At 64.0% G+C, this 17,199-nt stretch overlaps 1 protein-coding gene across 1 annotated transcript; it reads left to right on the top strand.

The window, feature by feature from the left end:
* Positions 1-4,210: 4,210 nt before the first annotated feature.
* NKX6-3 (NK6 homeobox 3) lies at positions 4,211-7,047 on the top strand. Its single transcript, XM_065400080.1, has 3 exons — positions 4,211-4,580; positions 6,425-6,594; positions 6,826-7,047. The coding sequence occupies exons 1-3, from the start codon at positions 4,211-4,213 to the stop codon at positions 7,045-7,047; spliced, it is 762 nt and encodes a 253-aa protein (XP_065256152.1).
* Positions 7,048-17,199: the final 10,152 nt, after the last annotated feature.

Consider the following 17,199-nt stretch of genomic DNA (forward strand, 5'->3'; position numbering starts at 1 on the left):
GAAGGGCTGCCCGGGGCGGGGGCGTCAGCTCCCACCTATCCCTCATGTTGTCTCTTGGCTGGGTTTTGCTGCTTCATCCCCTTCCAAGGAGTGTGTCGGGAGGGGGGATGTCAGAGCCTAAAGGGGCTGCGGGGGGAGGGCCGAACCGCAGCTCTCGAGGGGGCGCCCCTGGCAAGGGCAGGGGCAGGGGATTGGCTCGTGGCTGCCCTGCCCCTGTCTCTCCAGGAGCTTCCCCCAGTGTGTGTGCAGCTCCCAGCAGCACTGAGCTCCTCGCTTGTGTTGAAAGTGTAAACTGTACAGTACTCAGCCTTGTGTATATGAACAAATCAATACTATGCAACGCCTGAGGGCACGCAGCGGTGTGCAGAGCACTGCCCGCTCAGTGCCCGCATACCTCGCCGGCTGTAGGACAGGGATGGCCCCTCAGCCCCCGCCAGGGAGGAGCTCTGGCTAGTGCAGCTGGGAAGCTGGAGGTGTCAGAGGGCAACAGAGCCAAACCTCCCAGTGTCAGCCTGGCGCTTTTACTCCCCTTGGCCTTGTTCATTTCCTGACACCCACCCGGGGCCGGGCAGGGGGCTGGGGCACCTGTGCCAGCGCCTGCCCACTTTGGTTACAGATGGAGCAGAGCTGAGGGCCTCCCACCAGGCCCTGGTGCCCCGGCGCGGAACGGGCAGGTGGCGAGCACTGGCACAGCCCAGCACCTACTCAGCCCATGCTTGGCTCTACCCAGCACAATGGCTGTTCAGGAGAGATGCAAGGAAACAGCAGTGGGGTTTGCACCCCTGTCCTCTGCACCATTCGTGAGGCCCTCCAGGGTCCCGCGGCCTCTCTGAAAGGCCAAAATCAGCACAGCCCCCGTGTCCCCTGACCCTTCCAGGACCAACCCCCAGTGCCCAGGGCAAAGGAGGCCCATCAGAGCAGCTCTCCCAGGCTCTTGCACTGCGTCGGCACCAGAAACCCTACTGCTGCAGTCCGGCCGGAGCAGACAGGGTCACCCTGCGACCTGGAGTCTCAGCCCCGGGCGCTTTAACTGGGGCCAGCAGAGCTCTGTCCCAGGCTGGCCCCTTGGTTCAGCTGTTCCTGCCAACAGCTCTGTCCTGGCAGGAGGCTGGGGGTGGGGCGGGGGGGCAGCTACCTGGGCTATTTAAAGGCGCTCAGTAGATGGAACCTGTTGTGACGTGTGTGACCCCAGGCAGGCTGGTAGCAGGAAGGGGGTGCTGGCTGCCACGTCCCTCACCTCCCCTAAGGGTGCAGGAAGGAGCCAGGCAGAAACAATTGGACTTGCGCTTTCCCCAGGAAGTCGCCATGGCCCCATCTCAAAGGGGCTGATGTGTTTCCTGGTGGCAACACCCAGGCCGAGCCCACCACTGGAGCCAGGCTGCAGCCGCCATGCCCAGCAGGCCTTGGCTGGTGGGCATGTCTAGTAGAAAAGCCCTCTGCTCCCCTGCAGGCTGAGGAGGTGGGGTAGCTGCAGAGACGCGACTAGGCCAGCCTTCTCCTCGGAGAGCAACAAACCACGTAGGGTACAGACCGTCCATCCATAACCCTCCGCTCTGTAACATAACGTCCCTAGAATGGCTGACTCTGATAGCATCTCCGTAGAGTCTAGTGCAGGCCCCCTGCTTTGGCCTCTATACTCCGTAGGGAATGCTCCACTGCACTCGGCCAGCCCCGCGGGAGCCGCTGCTTCGCGCTCTGATTGCTAGTAGGAGCTGGTAGGGGCGGGGGCGCGCTCGACATGACACCTAGAGAATGCTGCAGGCTGTGCACTAGACGCTTTTTAGAAGTTTTAAAATAATTTTATTTCCTTTTTTTACTGTTATGACAATGAGCCTTTTGGCTCTCCCTGCCCCCATCTTAGCCTCTGATGTATAGACCATTCTCCCTGGACACCAGCTACCAGACTACAACTTAATAAAGAAATCAACATGAGCTGGGCCTTGTCTCTGCTTCTCTGCGGGGGGCCAGGGGTGTCCTGGGCAGACAGCAGCTCCCTCCCTGGGATCCCCATTGCCTGGCCAAATGGAAGGAGGGGGTAACAAGGCTGCAGATCTGGCGGTCAAGTCCATGTCCTGCTGTGCATGCACACCACTGCCTTCCCCGCTCACCAGGGTGGGTGGGAGGGAGAGCTGCAAAGAGAAAGGTGCCCAGGGCAGCAAAAGATTCAGGTCTGCTGCCCCAGCACAGGGCGGTCCCCTTGAAGGTGGGACCCAGCAGTGGCATCCTCTGGGGATGTGCCGAGGCCTGGAGGATCGATATCCTGGTGGGACACAGGGTAGCAATACCCACACGGACAGCACCAGCCCTGTGCGGGGAATGACGTCACCACCCCTGCATCTCCTGCTTCAGCTGCTGCCTTGTGGGAGGGCCCCCCGGAGGCACAGCCAGGTGCACTGGCTGCTTTCACTGTGGCTGCAATGGCATCTTTCCTGTGACCTTCGCCTCCCACCCCCGTCCCGTCAGAACAGTGGGGACTGGCCCATGGCTCTGGCCATGTGGGCACCTGTGCACAGAGCCCCGTGCGCACACACAGCAGGCGTCTGGCTGGATTGAACAGCACCAGCTCGAAGGAGGGAGCTGGGCACCAGCTTCCTGGTTGGTGCCATTTGTTAATCATGTTTTCCTGCCTGGGCAGGGGAAGGGTGTATTTGCATGGGTGCACGCATGACTGTGCATGCAGGGATAGATGTATGGCAGGGTGGGGGGGCGTGTGCAGGACAGGTGTGTGGCTGGGGACGCGTGCAGGGACAGGTGTGGTGTGGGGCGCGTGCAGGGACAGATGTGTGGCGGGGGGGCGTGTGCAGGGACAGGTGTGGCGGGGGCGCATGCAGGGAAAGGTGTGGCGGGGTGTGTGTGTGCAAGGACAGGGGTGGCGGGGGCGTGTGAAGGGACAGGTGTGGCGGGGGCTGGCAGGCTGGGGCAGGAGGACATGGCTTGTACAAGTAGGGATGAGTAATACTAGAAAATGGAGCCCCCAGGCTGGGGCAAGCGCCCCCCACAGTCATGGAGCTGACACACCACAGGAGCCAGCTGTGGTGCCTGCAGAGCCATGCGCTGCAGCCCAAGGGATGAGGCCTGTTGGCTGCTCGCACGGCACCACGGATGCTGTCCAGCAGCGCAGGCGGCTGCGTGGGCCCTTGGGTCAGACAGGGAGCGACGCGGCCTCTGCCCAGGATCCCCGCAGGGCCCAGGCGCCAACCACAAGCCAGCAGGCACGGGGACCTCCACCCCAGACACATGCGTGCCCCCTCCGTACACACAATACCCCCCATACACACCTGCACAACACACAATAGCTCCCCCCCCCCGCACACACGCTCTATCACATGCAGCCCCACCATGTACACACCAGCCATGAACAAATACTGGTGCACACAGGTATGGAACCACCCCCCCCGGCTGAGGCTGGGGCGCTGCACACACAGGCAGCCCCATGCGCTGTGCACACAGACAGACATGCACAATCGCCTACACCCAGCTGCACACATGGCTGCGCACCCTCTGGTCCAGACAGGCCGATGCTCACTGACCCCGTGGCCCCTGCACACACCTGCATGGTCCGGCCCTGCCCTGCCCAGCCTGGGCTCTGGGCCTCGTCCCTCACTGTGGCCAGTGGGCGCCCAGGCATGGGGCAGCCAGGCGCAGCCCCAGGAGCTCTGAGCCCAGCAGCAAGCAGCTGATTATTTTTTTACAGCTAATCTTTCAAATTGCAATTTGTCTGGGACGAGCCAATCCAGGGCCTGCCCTGTCACCCAGCCAATGGGAGCTTAGCCCCAGCAGCTCAGCCAATCGGGGCCCAGTATTCTAATAGCCCACACCTTTATCAGAGAAATGTTGCTTCTCCTGAAGTTAAACTTCTGTGGCAGGGACCTGGGTGCAGGTGCTCTGGGGTCAGCCTGGCCAGCCGGCCCCGGCATCTCATGGGCTTGGGCCTCAGCCCTAGACAGCACCTGGCAAGGTGCTCCCGGACCAGCCTGCCCCCCAGGAGCCCGCCTGGGTCACGTGGCTGCCGTGGTGCCTGCTGCCTGGGCAGTGCCAGCAGCTGACGCCCAGGCCGGGCTGTAGGGAAGCAGCAGGATTGTGGCCAGCTGGCACGGCACCCCACTGAGCTGGGCTGCCTGGGATGGCTTTGCTAGCACGTGGCACGCAGCTGGGGCGCTAGGGGCCGGCTTGGTGCATTCGCTGGCCTCTGCCAGGGCGAAGCAGCGCCATGGACTCCAATCTGCAGGGGACATTCCTGCTCAACAGCCCCTCGCTGGCCCCCTTCCCGGAGGCGAAGGCCCCCATGTGCCAGTACGCGGTGCAGAACTCCTTCTACAAGCTCAGCCCGCCAGGACTCAGCGCCCAGCTGGCAGCCGGCACGCCGCACGGCATCACCGATATCCTGAGCCGGCCAAACAGCAGCCTGCTCTCAGCCTACCCCCACGCAGGCGGCTTCAACGGCCTGGGCTCCCAGCCCGTCTACTACGGACCCCAGGTGGGGCCCTTTGCCAAGGCAGGGAGTGACTACCCGTCCCGGGGCAGGGACGGCTGGGCAGACCCCGGTCAGGACTGGCGAGGAGGCCGACCGTGCGGCAGCAGTAAGTACCTGGCGCGGCACCGCAGCTGAGGGGGAAGCGGGGGGCTGGCAGGAGCCACATGCTGATGGGGCCCCACGGGCTCGGCAGCATGAGGCCAGATGCAGAGGTTTGGCTCAGCAGGCCCCACCAGCCCATGCCCCTACCAACTGCCCCAGCCCAGCCCGCCTGCTCCCCACAGCCCGGACTCTGCTCCCTGCCTGGGCAGCAAAGCCACCGCTGCTCCCACCCTGGGGCAGGTGCCAGGCGCTTGGGGCAGGGCCACCCCCCACGGGACCGTGCTGCTGGGGCAGTCAGAGACAGCTCACCAGGGCCCAGCCCTGCCCCCTCCACTCTGCCCAGCCATGACCCACTCCGAGGCAGGGCTGGGAGGGCCCCGGAGCTGTGCTCAGAGGCTGGTGAATGCCCGTGCTGAGCACCCTGGTGGGTGCCCGGGAAGGATGGCAGGTGACAGCACAATGGCTTGCCTGGGCCACTGCTGCTGGGACCCGAGTCACTGTTTACGCACCAGCTGGGGAGAGGCGGGGAGAGGTTAGAGCCGGACTAGGGCAGGGCAGAAATCAGTGTCCTTCCTCCCGCAGGGACAGAGCTGAGCCCCCCAAGGAGAGGGGCTGAGCCTCAGAACCCTGAGCTGGGAGCAGAGCCCCCCTCCCCCTGCCCCCGCTGGGCGCCTGCACGGGCGGGAACGCTGCTCTTTTTGCCACCAGTGCGAGCTCCAGGACGTGCTGCATTCAGCCCACGGGCAGGGAGAGGAGCCGGCTCAGGGACCACCTGGCTCAGGGGAGAGGGTGGGACAGCAGGACTGGGGCGGAGCCTGCCCCCCCCCCAAGGGATGAGTTGGATGAGCACTGGGGAGAGGGGGTTGATTGATCCCCACCCCTGTGGGGGCCCTTAGGGGCTCAGCACCCAACACGGACCCGGCATGCGGGTGCCCCGGAAAGCCTGGCCCTGCAGCCACAAGCCCCTGTCCCAGAACCCCACAGCGGCCAGCATGGGGGGAGCCCAGGCCCTGAAGGATGGGCTGCCCTGGGGCACTTCCCCACTGCTCACCCTAGCACAAGCCCTTGGGCCACGAGTGGCTGCTTTAAGCCGGCCAGAGCAGCTGGCCCTGACTTGGGAGCAGCCAGGATGGGCGCCTACAGGCGAATGGCGCGCTGGCCGCATGCCCCTGGCGGGCTGGGCGAGGCAGCGTGCGCGCCCCACTCGCTGCCGGGCACCGGGGTGCCCTGTGGCACAAGGGCCGCTGGGCCTCTCAAGGGCATTCGGTGTCACTCGTGGGGGTGGGGCTGGGACCGCGTTTCCCTGATGGAGGCATGGGGGGGGGGGCAATCCCATGTGGTAGTGATGACAGCATCCGAAACAGGCCCAGCAGGTGCCAGACCCCACTCAGGGGACAGAATGGCGTGCCCAATACAGGGCGTTACTGTCACCCTGGGGGCTGGGGGGACAGGGAGCAGCCCGCTGTGGGGGGTGTTACTGTCACCTCGGGGGGGTGTGTGTCCTGCTCTGGAGGGGTGTTACTGTCACTCTGGGGGGGTTACCAGCTCCCTGGGGAAGGCTGCAGGGCACATTCCCCTCTGGGGGGTTACTGTTACCCGGGGGGCATGAGGCATGTCCTGCTTGGGGGGGGGTACCGTCACCCCGGGGAAAGGGGGGGCCGTGGGCCACAACCCACTCCGGGGGGCTAGCGTTAGCCTCGGGAGCGGGGTCTGCAGGCACAGCTCCCCTGGGCTCCGTTAGGGCTCCTCGCGTCCTGCCCAGCCACGCCCTCTGGGGCAGTAAGTGCCTGGCTGGCCAGCTCACGCGGCACCAGCCCCCCGCACTGACCGGTCCCCTCCCTCCACCAGCCCCGGCTCACCTGGCCGACAGCATCCACAAGAAGAAGCACACGCGCCCCACCTTCACCGGCCACCAGATCTTTGCCCTGGAGAAAACCTTTGAGCAGACCAAGTACCTGGCAGGGCCCGAGCGGGCACGTCTGGCCTATTCCCTCGGCATGACCGAGTCGCAGGTGAAGGTGAGTGAGGGCCCAGGGCTGTCTTGTTAAAGGGGCCAATGGAGACTGACCCGCGCCCCCTCAGGGCCAGGCTGGATCCTTAGGCAAACTGGCCTGTGTGGGGCGCTGGTTCGTTGGGCAGTGAGGGGCCTGGCCAGGGCAGCTGGGGCTGGTCACCCCCCAACAGCAGGGAGCTGGGATGGGGGCCCATCAGCTCAGTACAGCCTTAACGCGCTCCCCATCCCGGGCCAGGTGTGGTTCCAGAACCGACGGACCAAGTGGCGGAAGAAGAGCGCGCTGGAGCCCTCGTCCTCCTCGCAGCGGGCGGTGGGCGAGCGGGCCGCCTCTGAGACCGAGGACGACGAGTACAACAAGCCCCTGGACCCCGACTCGGATGACGAGAAGATCCGTCTGCTGCTGAGGAAGCACCGGGCTGCCTTCTCGGTCCTCAGCCTGGGAACCCACAGCGGCTGAGCCCCCGGCCCCCTGCAGCGCCTGGCACTGGCCCCGTGCCCGAGACGCCTGTGCACCACTCTGCACGCCGGCTGCTCGGAGCCAGAGACACGCAGAGCAGCGCCCGAGCTGGCAGGGGCTGCTCTGAGCAGGAGGGGTTGAGCCGTGAGGTACAGGGTCCTGGAGCCTGCCTCCTCCCCGGCTGAGTCGTGAGGGGACAGGAGCAGCCCTGACCCCACAGGAGCTGCCGGCGCAGCCTTGGGCCATAGAGCCAGGCTGCGAATGGGAAAGGGGGGGCTCTGCCTCTGTCCCTGCCCCACGCTGGGAGGGGGCTGCCCCTAACCTGGGCAGGAGGGAGCCAGGCTCCAGCATGTCCCGGGCTGTTGGTGTTACAGACCTTGCCGGGCCATGAGCAGTGATGAAATAAAGGTCCCAGCCCCCTCTGCATCTGAGCAGTTATTTGACTGTGGCGCGTCCGTGGGTGCAGCTGGCTGGGGCGGGAGCGGAGTGTCGATGGCTGGGCTGCCTGGTGGGGGGCGGGGGGGTTAAGCTGTAACCCATTGAACCCCCCACTGAGCAAAGGGTCCCTGCGGGGGCTGCACCGAGAGGCGGCTGGCCTGGGCCTCGGCTCAGAACGCAACCGGGGGGAGGCGCTGGGGACACTCACTGGGGAGCAGCCAAAAAGACGCTGGCACGCAGTCCTGACAGCACGGCTGTGGGGAAGGGCGCAGTCCTGGAGCCGCCAGCACTAGATTCTTGCGGGTACATTATTTATTAATTAATTAATTTGAAGTTTGACCTGGGGTGTTGCCCCATCTTTCCTCATTAGCCCAGCCCTGCTCTCTGCCCCATGGACTCAGCAGGCCCTGCATGCCGTCACCCTGCTCCCGCCTGAGTCAGTGCTGCTCCCTGGCCCAGACGCACCCGACCCGCGCGGCTCCCTGGCCCAGATGCACCCGACCCACGCAGCTCCATGCAGGGCGGGTACTGCGGCAGGTGGGGTTTGAAGCCGAGGCCGGGCCAGTGGCGGTTGCTGGGGCACTGTTCATGCACAGGCACTAACGCTGTGGGTGCTGCTGCCCTGAGCCACAGAGACCCAGCCCAGCAGTAAGGGGCGATGGCCATGGGGTGCTGGGGAGCCGCCCAGACAGGCCAGGGGCAGCATGACCAGTCCCAAGTGAGAGGTTAGGCCAACAGCCACAGAGACACTGTTATACACCAGCCTCTCCCAGCTGGGGTGCTGTGGGGAGCAGGGTCAGCACCCTGGAGGGGGAGGGGAGCTCTGGGTTTCTTTGCAGAAGGTAGCTCTCGGGTGCTCAGTGTACCCTGAGCTACTGCATGAGGCACCAGTTCAAAAGTCGCTCGTTAGGCCTCTTGTTGGAACATATTAGCAGCAAATAAATACCATTTATCTTGGGGCGGTGAGTGAAAGCCCATTCACCTGTCGCAGCCACACGATTGATGCTGTGTCAATAGCAAAGGAGTGTTTACTACCACTCCAGCCTGCGCACGGCCTCCGTCCACCCTGTGCACAGGTCACAAGCGGGCGTGCGCAGAGCAGCGTGTGTGAGCATGTGCGCGCTCGCCTATGCTAGGCCCCAGGCCAGCTTGCCCAGCCCCTCTTGGGCACAGCGCTGCCTGCAGGGCGTGTATGGGCTGCCCCTAGGGGGCTGGGCTGGCCTGCGCTCAGAGCTGGAGCCAGGCTTGTTCTGAGGTGCACCGGGGGGTGGGGGTGGGCTACACACCATGTGTTCAGTTGAAGTACTGGCACAGTCCCTGCACCAGGGGATGTGTGCAACACTTGTGCAAGCATGCAACATTCCCGTGTAAAAACGGGTCTCCTGCTCCTACTGCACCAACCACGGGCTGGCCAGAATCTGACCCTGCATCCACGGGCCTGGGTGCGGTAGCCCCGGGGGGGGGGGTAGTTTGGGGTGGGTGGGAGGGGGAGGCTGTTGTCTTACAAGCCAGCCCCACTGCAGCTCTTTTCCCATGGGGTTGGGCTTTCCTCTCAGTTCCAGGCAGCGCAAACTGGTGCAGGGGGTTGCAATGCCACTCAGATTTGGCCTGGCTGCCCCCCGTCATGCACAATAGTGCTGGTGGGGAGCTGGCCACAGCCCCACAGGACAGGAGCTCCCGCTGCAGGGTGAGGGCGGGGCAGGCTACCGTTCCACCGCCCGGGAGGGATTAAGGTGGCGATGCCAGGGCAGAAGGTGCTGTGGCAGGTGCCAGGAGGGCGAGGCAGTGGTGGAGGAGGAGGCTGGCCTGACTTTAGGTCCCTGGGTGAACTGCAAAAAAGACAGACTGCAGTTGGTGGGTCACCTTGGTACACGGTTTGGGCCTCACGGTGTTGGCCATGCCAAGGCAGGGGGACAGGGGGGCCTGGCCAGGTGCATGCGATGGGCCTGGGCACCCCCAATTGTGAGCCATGTGTGCGTCACTGTGCGCTAGCAAATAACCAGCCCCGATAAGCTCGCCCACTTTCCAACAGTACGAGCCAATAACAGCGGCCAGCTGGGAGCAAACACGCTGCAGCGTCCCGGGGAGGAAATCGATCGGAGATAAGGTGTTGTGGGCCCATCATATAGCGATTAGTACGGGAGGGGTGGGGGGGGATACCTTTAGCCAGGCAGCACAGCCCAGCTGCCATGACCCACTCGGGGCTGGACCCCAATGCACCCCCAGCAGCCCCCGCCAGTCCTCATGGCCCTGCACCCACCGCCAATGCAATGCAGCCCCAGGGTTACAGCACAGCCTGTCTGCTGGTGCCACGGCACGGCCCCCTGCCCAGCCCCCCCCCCGCCACGGTATGCCCCCCCCAGTGCCACTGCCCAGGGCCCCCCATGCCATGGCCCCCTGCCCAGACCCCCCAACACCACTGCAAGGCCCCCCCCAGTGCCACTGCCCTGGCCTCCCCATACCATGTCCCGCCCCCCCCCCCCGCTCAGCCCCCAAACCCAACGCCACAGCATGGACACCCGCCCCTCCCCCGCACAGTCCGGCCACCCCAATGCCACGGCCCAGCCCCCAGCTCCACCGCGCAGCCTGGCCCCTGAACACCCAACCTGACTCTACAGTAATCTCCAACACAGCCCCAGGCCCTACAATGACCCCACCCCACCCCCAGCACAGCCTGGCTCCTGGCAGCACCTCCCAGGTGAATGACGGGCTACAGCAAAATCTCTGCCCTGGAGCTACGAGGGATCCTGTCAGGGTTGGGGGCGGCCCCAGGGAACTCCATTGGGGAGGGGGCTCAGGTGACAGGCAGAGGCCTGCGGCATGGAGACTAACATGGCCCCATGAGCCTGGCCTGTCCGCATGTGTGCCAAGCCCCGGTCCCCAGGGCGCTGCCGCTGGCTGCCCAGCCCTGGTGCCGGCGCTGCTCCCAGGCCAGGGAGGACTCCGGCCCCGCCAGGCTCCGCTGCTGGCTCCAGGCACACGGGCGCCGGTGGCCAGCCCTGTGCTGAGCCTAACAGGCTGCACAGCCCCATCTGGAGCATGCATGAGCCTGGCCAGGTGAGTTGTGACCATCTGTTGGGACACAGCAACGTAACTGTCCTGAGCCCCCTCCCCGGGAGCCGATGCCCCTTCCCACAGTACCGGGCTCCCGCCGGCTCTGGCCCTGGCATCCCTCCCATTCGCCTTTGGTCTCCACGCGGGCCCTGTGGCACCTGCATTCACGTACCTCCCTGCTGCCAGCCTCTCCCTTGGTGCCGCTCCTCCTTGAACTGCCCCGGCTCCCTCATTCTCTCATGTGAGGGGCTGAGCCCAAAGCCAGGCGCCCGGCAGAGAGGGACTCTCCCTGCCCTGCAGGCACAGGCCTCGCAGGCCCCTCGGCTGGCCCCACTCTGAGCACAGCCCCCACCCCCTCAGTGGGGTCCCCTGGTTGTCTGGGGCCAGCACCCCCCTGCCCTCTCCCACGTAACGAAGAGGTGCCAGGGGCAGCAACCCTGCCCGCCTTGTGCCAACCCCCACTTCTCCTGGGAAGCAGGTGGGGCTGAAGGAATGCCAGCAACAGAAGCAGCCCCAAAGAGACCCAGGGGAGGCCTCACACCAGCGTGCCAAGAGCATTGTGACCCGGTCCTGTACAGAAACTCAGGTAAGCTGGTGGTTGGAGAAGCCAGGCCCCAGGAATATGGGGCTCCCCCTGCAAACTCCTCTGGTCAGTGTGTTCTTGGGGGTCTCGGCAGCCCTGAGCCCCAGAGGCAGCCGCTTGGCCAGGAGCCTGGGCTCTGCTCTGCGAGGAAGCTGGCGGGATATTTTTTTGACATTTTCTAAGCTGCCCGGTGTGGCTGACAATTTTTAATGTACTAACTGCCTGGTCCAGTGAGCTGATTAATTGGTGCTGGGGAGATCAATACAAAACAGAAAATTAAAACAATTTTAAAGTGATTAAGTAGTTTAACACCTGTCTGCTGCCACGTCAGCACCGGGAGACAAATAAAGCAGGTGGCAAAGGGCCTCCTCCAGCCAGGGAGAGTGACAAATAGCAGCTGTAGCCAGCCTGCCCCGGCTCAGCTCCTCTGCCTCAGCCCTTCCAGAGAGGCCGGCTCTGCCCCCCAGACCACTGTGCTGCCAAGGAGGGCTAGCTCACCCCCTTCGCCCCCCTTCCAGGCCCCCCCATCACCCTCTGGCCTAGCCATGCTCATGTCTCCAAGCCAGGCGACACAATGGGGCCAGAAGCCCCCCCCCACACACACAGATCTAGATGTGCAGCCATTGACTGGACACTGCATAATGGTGCTGCTCTACCTGCCCTGGGTTACACCTGGGCAACAGGATGGCAGCCCCTCCCCCGGCCATGGGGCTCAGACAATGTCCATGGCTAGGCAGGCCCCCCCTACCCTGAAAAAACTAGTCACCCCTTCCATTCCCTCGGCCCCTGCCTCCTACGCCATCCACTGGTCACCTGCAGGGAGCTCAGACTGCTGGGATGGGTGTGGGGGTATCCTGCTGGTACCTCATTGCTGGAGAGAAGCTCACAGAATCTGAGCTGGGCACTGTGCTGGGGGAGCTCACAGCAGGCTGTCAGTCCCTGAGTTTGCAGGTTCCTCCTTTACCTCCCGATCCAAGGCCGCAGGAGTGGTCTGTGCTCAGGCCTGCAGGGCCGTGGGACGCGGACGCTGCCCAAGTTAGGCGTTCGCAGAAACGCAGGCTGGCAGCTGCTCCGAGCAGAGAACCCTGACGCAGACAAAGTTTCCCTGGCCCCCAGCTCCCTGGCCGGCTGGGCTGGTTGTGTTAAAAGGCGATTGTTTGCGGGTGGTGAGCGCGGGCAGGCAGGCTGGCCTGGCAGGCAGATGGATGGTGTCTCCACTTCAATTCCACATCCCTTTTCTCCCAGACAAACCCCGTCGGATTTTCATAAATCAAAGCGCCACACTGTTTAATAAAAATTTATTGACTTACAAGTGATTATTTATCAAAAGGCCATTAATAGCGGCTCCCGGAATGATGTGTTACAGGGTGGTGCAGGGAGACTAATAGGAAATCAATGCCGGCAGCAGGGCAGAATGTAGATGAGGGGCCAAGTGCCCCCCGTCCCCATCTCCCCACTGCTGCACCAGCCAGAGCCAGCAGCAGCTGCCTTGTGGGCCGCCCAGAGCGCCCCCTGTTTATTTATCGTTTACAAATGAAATGATCAATACTTTTAATCTAGAGCTAAATTTATTAACTTTCCCATCGGAGAGAGACATATTGACTGGGGCCACAGGAAGGGGGAGCGCGCCAAGATGGATGGTAACCTGGCCAGCACGCACCTTGCCTGCCAGAGCCTGCCCAGGCAGCAGGCGGGAGCAGCCATCCTGGCTGGCAGGGAAGACATGGCGCGTGGCTCTGCAGCATGGAGACACTTGCAGCACCTAAGAGCTGAGGCCAGGAGCAGGGACCCCCAGACACCACCACGGCGGCCTGTCTGCTCTCCTTACCCTAGGGGGAGCAGGACCAGGGCCCTGTAATGGTGAGAATGAATGGATCCCTGTGATTAGGCACTCCTGGGGACAAGGTGTCACGGAATCACAGATCGTGCCCACTCTTGGCCCCGGCGGTCCGTGGGGGGTGCCCCTTTCAGTGCGACAGCCCTTCTCGGGGGTCCACTCTCTCTCGGGGTCAGGCCCCTCCACCTCCTGGAGCCGCACCTCTCTGAGCCTTAGCACGTCTGTCTCTGCCATGGGTCCCCTCAGGGAGTCCACTCGCTCTGGACCTCCGGGGCCTCCACCCCCGAAGGGGTTGATGCAACCATGTTCTCTAGACCAGAGTGACTCTCAGCCAGCATAAAACAGGAGGATTTACTGAGAGTTGAACACAGCACAGGAAACTCTCAGGGCCTCAGGCCTGGCCTCCCTCAGCCCAGCACATCCCAGTCTCTCTGCAACCAGGTGGGCTCTGCCTGCTCCCCCTCTCCAGCCCAGAGCCCCCCTGCTTCCGAGCTGGGCATCTGAGATCCCCGGCCCCAAGCCCCGCCTCTGTCCATTGTCCAGGTAAACAGGGTCGTAAACCGGGGCCTCCTCTCCTCGCTTCTGTCCTCTGGCTGGAACCAGCTGGGTAGGTCACTGGCTCCTCACTCTGCAGGCCATTGTCCTCCCACTGGCCAGAACCGGCTGCGATTCCTGAGCTGGGTCTCCGGGTCCGGTTGCTGGGGTATCCATCCTCCAGGCCATTGGCTGGGGTCCCACGTTCCCTCTCCGGTCCTCTGTAACAACAAACTCCCTCTCCCCTCACCTCGTTAAACCAGTAACACCCAGGGAAACTGAGTCCCACCCCCTCCGCATGCAAAACATTGAAACCCCACCGAAAACAAGAAAACAAACAAGAAAATCCCCCACTTTGTCACACAAGGCCATTGTCCGTAAAGAGCCCCCCCCCCCCATTGCCCCTGAGAGCAGGCACTTCTAAGCCCCAGCTGGGGCCTGGCATCAGAGCCACGGTGCCCAGGTAACCGCGCTGGCTAAGGGGGCGCTGGCAGGCTTTGGCTGTCCACGCGTTCCGAGCCCAGCCCCACTGCGTGGAGGGAAGGATCCAGCCACTGCTCTCCGCAGCCCCACGTGCCAGGCCCACACATGAGCAATGCCTGAGAGCTGCAGGAGGCCTGGAGCAGGCACTGCCCCTCAGCCCACGCTCTGCAGTCCTGGGTATCTGCTGTGGAGAGACCTGGGAGAGGCCGAGCAGGGGGGCCAGGTATCGGGAGTGGGCACCAGGACTGGAGCTGCATGGGACTGGGCCAGGCTGGGGGGTGCTGCCGTGGGCAGGGCAGGCTGTGTGCCCACCCCCCAGAGGCTGCTCCCCTCCCTGCAGCAGCTAGTCCCCTCTCCTCCCCAAGGCCCCGGGGCAGGGCTCTGGCGTGTGGGGGAAGGGCGCCCCCTGCAGGGCCCGGACAGCGTGCACTGCCGGCTTTAGCCCGATTCGCCGATTCCCCCGATCTGGCCCCGCGCCCAGCCGGAGAGCGCCGAGTCCTGCGGTCCCGCTACCCCAGCCGGAGCGCGGCATTCCCGCGGCCCCATTCCCCGGCCGGAGCGGCGTTGGCTCGGGAGGTAAAGGAGGTACCAGGAAACTCAGGGAGAGAAAGGACTGTGAGCTCCCCCAGCACAGTGTTCAGCTCAGATGCTAGTGCTGTGAGCTTCTCTCCAGCAGTGCCCTACTCTGCCTCGCTGGGCCTCCAGTGTGGTGAGCTTCTGCATAACAGTGCCCTGTCTGTGCCCAGCCAGGCACCCAGTGCTGAGAGTGGCAACAGACTGTCCATGCCAGTCTGGGCTCCCCCGGCCGGAGCGCGGCAAGTCCCGCGGCCCCGATTTCCCGGCCGGAGCGCGGGGCATCGGGGCCGCGGGACTTGCGGCGCTCAGGCCGGGGGATCGGAGTCGCGGGGTTGCCGCGCTCCGGCCGGGGTTGCGGGACCATGGGACTTGTCGCGCTCGGGCCGGGGGATCGGGGTTGCTTGGCTCCGGCCGCGGGAGCGGGGATCGGGATCGCGGGACTTTCCAAGCTCCGGCCGGGGGTCGCGGGGTTGCCGCGCTCGGGCCGGGGGAGCGGGGCCGCGGAGCTGCTGGACTCCGGCCGGGGGATCGGGGCCGCGGGGCTTGCCGCGCTCCGGCCGGGGTTGCGGGACGACGGGGCTTGCCGCGCTCCGGCCGGGGGGAGCCCAGACTGGCATGGACAGTCTATTGCCACTCTCAGCACTGGGGGCCTGGCTGGGCACAGACAGGGCACTGTTATGCAGAAGCCTATCACACTGGAGGCCCAGCGAGGCATTGCAGGGCACTGCTGGAGAGAAGCTCACAGCACTAGCATCTGAGCGGGACACTGTGCTGGGGGAGCTCACAGCAGGCCCTCAGTCCTTTCTCTCCCTGAGTTTCCCGGTTCCTCCTTTACCTCCTGAGCCAACGCCGCTCCGGCCGGGGGAAGCGGGGCCGCGGGAGAACCCCGGCCGGCGCGCGGCAATCCGAAGTGCCCCCGAAGACTGGGCCGCCGCCCAGTGAGTACAAGCCCCACGGATCGGGCCCGCACTTGCTAAAGCCAGCCCGGAGAGCGTGACATGACCAGGTGTGCACATGGAGGGCCCGATCCCTGCAGCAGTTCACAGCTGAGGCAGGGGAGCCTGGGAGACAGTGAGAGTCCAAGGGCCAGCAGCACGGCCAGGGAGAGCTGAGCCTGCAGGGACACCTCTGTGGGGCAAAGGCCTCGCTTACACCTGTCAGCAAAGGCTCAGCAAGGGCCCTGCCCCTTCCACCTGCTGCCTGGGTGACTTGCTCAGCTCCCCCAAAACAGTGTCCCCATTGTTCACACATTGTCCAGTCACACTGGCTGCCGGTGGCCCCTCTGGGTACACAGGTGCCCTGGCCAGGGGTGCCTGGTGCTCATGGTGACCCCCCATGTACATGGGCCCCAGGATGGGGGAGCCTGGTGCTTACCCCAAGCCCTGTAGGTACCCAGATCCTGGGATGGGGTGGGCCTGGTCCTCACACTGACCCCTGTGCCAGGGCCGGCTCTAGGTTTTTTGCCGCCCCAAGCAAAAAAATTTTTGGCTGTCCCCCGTCCCAGCCCTGGGCTCCTCGCCGCACCCCCCTGCTGCCCCAGCCCTAGGCTCTCCCCCCCACCCACACCCCCTGCCGCCCCAGCTCTGGGCTCCCTCATTCCTCCCCACCATTGCCCCCCCACACCTCCTGCCGCCCCAGCCCTGGGCTCTCCCCCCCCCCACCACCTGCACCCTCCTTCCGCCGCAGCCCTGGGTCACTGGTAACTCGCTCCCACGGCAGGTCATTCAGCAGGAATTTTAGATGTGCACAGAACACAGACAGGATTGGTTCCCATATGGTTACAGAACTGCAGTAAAGTGGAACAATTTTCAGCTTGTGTGATTGGAGGATATCTGGATGCATATTATGTAGGATGACTGTCCTACATAAATGAGGAAAAGTTGCGGTGCCTTTATTATTCTTTTGTTCCACTCTTTCTTTCTATGGGGAATTTGCCAATGCAATATCACTGTCTTCCTTTTAAACAAACAAACAAACAAAAAAGGCAATGGCTGTTGAAAATAGCAATTCCAGTCCTAATAACCACTGGGAAGCATTTCTTACTCAATTTTATCCTACTTTTTCTACAGCAAGTTACAGTGCATCAGTATATTTGATTTGGGAGAAATGAAGTAACAGCTGCCCAAACTGAGCTTGAGCACTCCTGAATTTTGAGGTGTTCAAATCTGGAAGGCAGGTGCTGGGGGGCTGTGGCTCCACAGGGGAGCATGGCAGCATGTATGCAGCAGTGTGTCTGGTGCGGCGCGGAGCCAGACACGCTGGCCTGAGTGGCACGGTAAGGGGACTGGGGGGTTGGATGGGGCGGAGGTTCGGGGGGGCAGTCAGGGGCAGGGAGAAGGGGGGGTTAGATGGGTCAGGGGTTTGGGGGGGCGCAGTCAGGGGACATGCAGCGGTTGGATAGGCATGGGAGTCCCGGGGGTTTGTCAGGGGACAGGTAAGGGGTGGGGTCCTAGGGCAGAAGTTGGGGGAGGTCTCAGGAGGGGGCAGTTGGGGACAAGGAGAAGGGAGGCTTAGATGGGGGTGGGGTCCCAAGGGCAGTTAGGGGCAGGGGTCCCAGGAGGGGGCAATCAGGGGACAAGGAGCAGCGGCGCTTAGATAAGGGGTGGGGTCCTGGGGGGCAGGGGTCCCGGGAGGGGGGTGATCAGGG

The sequence above is a fragment of the Emys orbicularis genome, chromosome 2, assembly GCF_028017835.1.
Source record: "Emys orbicularis isolate rEmyOrb1 chromosome 2, rEmyOrb1.hap1, whole genome shotgun sequence".
Taxonomy (NCBI): Eukaryota; Metazoa; Chordata; order Testudines; family Emydidae; genus Emys; species Emys orbicularis.

Bases quoted from the DNA above. Each gene is read 5' to 3' on its own strand.
- NKX6-3 (XM_065400080.1), top strand. From the start codon at position 4,211: ATGGACTCCAATCTGCAGGGGACATTCCTGCTCAACAGCCCCTCGCTG. The intron at 4,581-6,424 runs GTAAGTACCTGG...TCCCTCCACCAG, and splicing joins AGGCCGACCGTGCGGCAGCA to CCCCGGCTCACCTGGCCGAC. The intron at 6,595-6,825 runs GTGAGTGAGGGC...ATCCCGGGCCAG, and splicing joins TGACCGAGTCGCAGGTGAAG to GTGTGGTTCCAGAACCGACG.